This window comes from Sceloporus occidentalis, unplaced genomic scaffold (assembly GCF_023333645.1).
Source record: "Sceloporus occidentalis isolate IW3139 unplaced genomic scaffold, rSceOcc1.0.p SCAF_79, whole genome shotgun sequence".
Classification (NCBI taxonomy): domain Eukaryota; kingdom Metazoa; phylum Chordata; class Lepidosauria; order Squamata; family Phrynosomatidae; genus Sceloporus; species Sceloporus occidentalis.
The window spans coordinates 2214709-2220434 of NW_028317059.1; the positions used below are offsets into that span (position 1 = coordinate 2214709).

The 5726-nt window shown below is 45.9% G+C and overlaps 1 protein-coding gene across 1 annotated transcript; it reads right to left on the reverse strand.

Annotated features, from left to right (window-relative positions):
- Nucleotides 1-290: 290 nt before the first annotated feature.
- LOC149285400 (ras association domain-containing protein 1-like) lies at nt 291-5042 on the reverse strand. Its single transcript, XM_089495391.1, has 5 exons — nt 4884-5042; nt 2298-2402; nt 1043-1337; nt 541-656; nt 291-437 (listed from the first exon to the last, which is right to left on the reverse strand). Exons 1-5 carry the CDS (start codon nt 5040-5042, stop codon nt 291-293), a joined length of 822 nt encoding a protein of 273 aa, XP_089351517.1.
- Between the last annotated feature and the right edge of the window lie 684 nt (nt 5043-5726).

Sequence of the window (5726 nt, forward strand, 5' to 3'; positions counted from 1 at the left end):
CAGCTTCACAGCTGTCAGTCCTCCATTAAGTGACACTTAATAACGTCGTATCACTTTCCGGTCTCTCGCACATCGTGCATCTCACTCAGCCATAGATGCACCTCCTCCTGTCCCACGCAGACACGCACTCTTCTGCTCACTCACATCTCTCCTAGGGGGGTTGATCTGCCCCTGCACTCCGGGGGGTGTTCTTCAACCCACAATCAGTCTTCAGTCATACAATGCTCGCGTCTTCGGGATCAGTCTCGCTGGCTTCATGCTCGCTGTTCCTTGTCGGAGTACGTTGAGCTTCAGCCAGGTGTATGCAGCGCCAGCGTCTCCTGCATCTTCTGCCGACAGCGGTCGTAACGCTGTATGATTTGTCGCACGTGTTCTTCTTCCTCCCGCTGGAGGATGCGCAGGAAATTCTGCAGCTCTGGCATGCTAAAAGCGTCCCACTGCAAGAAAACACATTAATGGTGAGAACAGAAAATGTATGGATGTCGGGAGTTACAATACATATACACAGTGAGAAGACACGGTGGTCTCGTAATCACTTACATTAACTTCTCCAGTCTCATTCTCCTTCAGGACAAAGCTTAGCGTCTTCTCACAAGGTCCAGAGAGCAGCCGCAGTCTCAAAGGCTCCTCGTCATCAGATAACTTTCTCAAGCACACTGCAAGAACGCAAACATTACAGAGTTATAATGCAAAAGTGTCTTTCAAACGCGTAAGATGCGGCCAAAGCATGGGACAATCCTAAAATATTCCCTACGGGTGCAGCTTAACACTCGGAAAGCCAAGGCTAGGTCTAATTTGAAAGATTCTATGCTCTGACTGTATCTAATAACAGCCCTTTTGTTATACAGTTTAAGGAAAGTGTTGCATTATGGGTGGCAAAGAATGTTTTAGGGAACCGGTCAAGACAATCAGAAGGAGATCAAACGATCTGTCCCATACTTTTCTCCTGTAACAGTCTGCTTGTGTCTATGCCATGTATGTGTAAGGGGGGAGTACGACGGGGAGGCCTGTGCTGTTGCCACGACACCGGCGTCCTTCTTACCCTGCCCATCCTTGTCCGTCCGCTGAAACAGGGCAAACTTCCGAGGGTTGTCAAGCACGGTGAACTTGCGCAGGAGAGCCTGGATGACTTCGCTGGCGGGCGTGCGCGAGCTCAGATGCAGGTGCTTGGAGGCGTCCTTTGGGAGGTAAAAAGAAGTCCTGCGCTTCACGGGCTGGGACTTGCCGGCACTTCTTCGGTCGTGCACGGTTGATGGTTTTTTAGAGGCAGGGACAGAAACCGGCCGCACAAGTTTCAACTGAACTTTGATAAATCCAGTGTAGGATCCGTCCTTGTTCTGAAAGAGTCAGGACAGGAGTCAGGGATGCCGCAGGACTTTATGTGTCGCAGATAACCGACTAAAGACAACAGATTGTGCTCCGGACTACAAGCACAAACCAAAACCGCAGTTATTTTCTGTATTTTTTAACTTAAAAAAGTGTTAAAATAGACTAATTTTCTACATTAAACATTATTTTAGTCGGTGGAACACAATTGTTAACAGCTATTCAATTTATTTAAAACAGTGTTGTGTTAATACAGAAGGCATTATATTAAAACCTATCTTTCCAGTTGTAAAAATAGATCACAACAAATATATTTTAAATATCAAATGGTATATTTTAAATATTTTTTAAGTTTTTTTTTTTTACAATTGAGTCCATTGCATAACCTATAAACAAACCAATACTTGGATGTGTACTTGTGTGGGTGTGTGTGTATGTATGTGTACATGTGTGTGTGAGCATGGATGTGTACTTGTGTGAGCATGGATGTGTACTTGTGTGTGAGCATGGATGTGTACTTGTGTGTGTGTGTATGGATGTGTACTTGTGTGTGTGTGTATGGATGTGTACTTGTGTGTGTTTGTGTGAGAGCATGGATGTGTACTTGTGAATAAGTGTGTGTTTACATATGTTGTTTATTGGAAGTGGAGCAAAGAATGCACAGACCACTTGTGTGGGTGCAATGACGGCACAGACTAGCTGTTGAAGTTGGAGGGCCCTCGGGCAATTTTCGCACCAGGGCCCCCCTGGCCACAAGGTTCCCGAGGGTCAAATGTACAATTGCTTTTGCTGTTCAACTAAACTACCTCAGGCCGATCTGCAGTAAAGCCCCATTTTATTGCTGGTAGAAGTTACTCGTTTATCATAAATAACAGGAAATAGGGATTTGGGACAGGATATGTTTCTGGTCTCATCATTCATTCACCACAGAGAAGTTTCGAAGGCTGCGTCTTTCCTCGCGCGGGACTCACCAGACTCATGAAGAGGTTACTCTTTATCTGCGAGTTATAATGCTTTATCTTCTGTTCGATTTCTTTCTGGCTCAGGGCCGGCGGTTCCTTTTCAGGCTTCTCGTCCTTTAAAAAAAATAAAAATCAAATGCTCGTTAGGAGGAGGTTTATGCGATTATTCAAACAGCATCTACTGGGCATTAAAGACACTTACTGGGCAACAAGATTACCCCACGGGAACCCGAGAAACAACACCTGCTCTAATGACGTTGGTTGGCGGAATCTTTCTTCAACCAATAAAATGACAGGTTTTGTATTGAGTCACAAGCGTGTAACTCATCAAATGGACAGTTTAGGGAAAAAAATACATTTCTACAATATTTTGAACATATTTTTTTAAATGACATAACAAAGGCTTTTGGAACCATTTTTTTCAGCCAGATTTTCTCCTCACCCCCTTCACGCCTTTCCACCACCATCGTTAAGTATTCTATGAGTTTGAAACATCCGAGGATCGATCGGTTACGGTCTCTGTCCGGTCTCACCGGCAGACATGACCGAGATAAACTCCGGCCATGCAGTCCTTGCATATAGGACATATATAGAGCATATAATTAACACTTAAACGCCTGCTCCGCTTTTCTTAACGTTTTGGGGGGGTTTTGGACAAAGTACCTGTCCAAGAATTTAGTTGAGGACCCTGTTACGATACCGGGATGTCTAACTTTCTAAGGATTTACTGCGTGACTCCGGGTAAAGCGTTTATACATTTTCTGCATGTTGATACAGCTCGCTATTATTTTAACACAAACAGAAAGTAACATACTATTGTGTGTTTATATAAATAAATAGATATATATATATATAGCTTTACACAATAGTATATCTTGAATGGAAGGTTTCTGTTCATGCCCGCACAGACATGGTGATGTGGTCTGTAATTCCCCCCCCCCGCTCTCCTCTCTCTTGCTCAGCTGTTGCATCAGATCGTGCGCTTGGCGGTTTAGCTCGGCGGGTGGAAAGGAGACGGAGGAGGGGAAGTCCAGCCTTTGTGGGAAAGGGAAATCTCTGTCCAGACGTTGGCGGTATTTGGGAAGTTAACCCCCCTGTCGCTGTCCTGGGAACTGAAGCCACAGGAAAGCAGGGCAGGAAGGAAAGGTGGGAGAGCTCGATCCGGAACACGAACGTGCGAAGAGCGACAAACCTTTGCGTTCTATTCTGTAAGAATCCTTTCTGGGAGATCATGAATAATGAATTTCTGTAACCGCAGAAGATAAAATATTTGGACGATTTGCGGCAACATAATATCTTTAGTGAAACCCTACTAATAACGTATGCGCATTCAGCTATTCATTTTACCAACTCCGCACATTGTGGCGGATATCAGTTAATTCCTGTTCTCTCCGAACCCCAGAAGATCCCCATTTAATAATATGGGGGGGGGGCTTAAATATAAGCCATCATCTATAATAAAATATACACTTTATGTCACAGGGTGGAATATATCCTGCACATTAACCTACGCCAGTGTTTGAGAATATGCCTTCCGCTCCCTTGGTTATATTATTATTATTAGTTGGTTTATATAGCGCCATCATATTCCGCTGCGCTGTACAACGTATACACTCATAACCATCTTTACGCAAACATCCAGATGTTAAATTTTCTGTGCCGCGGCCCCCATACAGAGGTATTAGTGAGTAATTTGATGATTAATTCCTGTATTTAGTGACAAATGGCCAAATCATCTCTGCTCATTAAACTAAAGCCATTGCTCAAGACTAACCCAGCCCTGCTGTCTCGTGCATTTCAGACACAGTCCCTCCATTAACGGCTGCTTCTCACTTATTCTCTCTCTATTTGACTACATCAGCTTCCCCTGTAGCAGATTCACTTCCCATTCATAATTCCTGCAGAAAGCTTCTGTACAGAATTCACTATTTCTGCATAATAATGACCTTTTCCCCATAATTTAGTCCCCCCCAGAGACAAAACTATCACACTATTCATCTGACGTCATGCATTAACCACTGAGTGCCCATACTGTGATGCTACATTCACTTATTTTATTAAAGATGGGTCCCTTAATCTTAGAATCCTAGAGCCGGCCTTGTTCTGCTGGACCTGATCTGATCACATTAGCCCTGCATACTGTATGTGAGTTTATTTCTGCTACTTGTGTGACCTCTCCATACTTCCCAAGTGTCTCAGTTTAAGAGAGACAGTCCCTCTTTGTGAATGGGAGTGCTGTCAGTTGGTATCACAGTGTTCTGCAGCCATAAACGTCACAATGATGTGTTTATAAATAGCAGGAAATGTTTATAAATTAACTAAAGTACAAAGTTCTAAAAGCCGAAACTAATTACATGAAGACGGATGATTAGCTCAAGAAGCCGTAAGAGTCTCGTGTAATCCCCGGGCGTCTGTAACCGCACCCCGTTAAACGACATGCCCCCTTTTGGCCATCTGGGATCCTGGATGGTTCGCTTTCATTCATCTTCCGCCCCGATCTCTGCTAATGTATTAATTCACTTATTCCTCCCCTGTCCCAGTGGGATCTGCTCGTTCCGCCCCGAGTCCTCGCTATTGCGGCGCGCTGTATCTAACCTGGCTCCGGGTGGGAGTTCTCCGGGGGAACAGCGATGTCCGTGCCGTGTAGAAGAGCTCCAGCTCGGGGTCGGACTCCTCCTGGCTGCAGTACCCGCTGCTGGTTGTGCTGTTCCAGGTCATCTCGAATGACGGGGTATCCTTGTCGCCTTTTCCCATTACACCTCTCAGCACTAGCGCTCTATTCAATATCTCTCCCCTCCCCCAACAGGCCTGCTGCGCTGCCCAAGGGTCTCTACACCCTCTGAACCCTCCTCTCCAACCCGGCACCCCGATAACTCTGCCGCCCCTCTCTAATCTGCACCCCGATAACTCTGCCTCCTCTCTCTAATCTGCACCCCGATAACTCTGCCTCCTCTCTCTAATCTGCACCCCGATAACTCTGCCTCCTCTCTCTAATCTGCACCCCGATAACTCTGCCTCCGCTCAGTAATCCGGCACCTCTGTGTCTCTCCCAGTGCGAATTCTCTGATTTACTCTACAAACTCCTCAGTCTCGGTAAATCTCTCCCAGTGCCGGTGAGAGCCTCTCCCAGTATGTCCCAGTCCAGCCCTTCCAGTTGAATGTATACAGAGTCTGAGATCTTCCCTGTGATTGGAGGAGGAGCTGGGGGGGAGACGGGGGTGTAGGAGGAACAATGACTTCATTCTGGGCTTATCTCACACCCATTTCCTGTCACAGGGATATCATCACGGGGGGGGGGGAGTTTACCGCGTGCTGCCGACTGCTTCCTATTCTGTCATGTCTCCTTTCCGCTTAACACTTTTCATTAATGATATCAGTGACAAATCACCCACCCTACACAACCCTGCTGAGCCATCGCTCCCTGCAAACACTGACTCT

Excerpts from the sequence above, each read along its gene's own strand:
- LOC149285400 (XM_089495391.1), bottom strand. The coding sequence starts at position 5,042 with ATGGGAAAAGGCGACAAGGATACCCCGTCATTCGAGATGACCTGGAAC. Across the intron at positions 1,338-2,297 it reads GTAACCTCTTCATGAGTCTG|AACAAGGACGGATCCTACAC; the intron begins GTGAGTCCCGCG and ends TGACTCTTTCAG. Across the intron at positions 657-1,042 it reads GACGGACAAGGATGGGCAGG|TGTGCTTGAGAAAGTTATCT; the intron begins GTAAGAAGGACG and ends GCGTTCTTGCAG.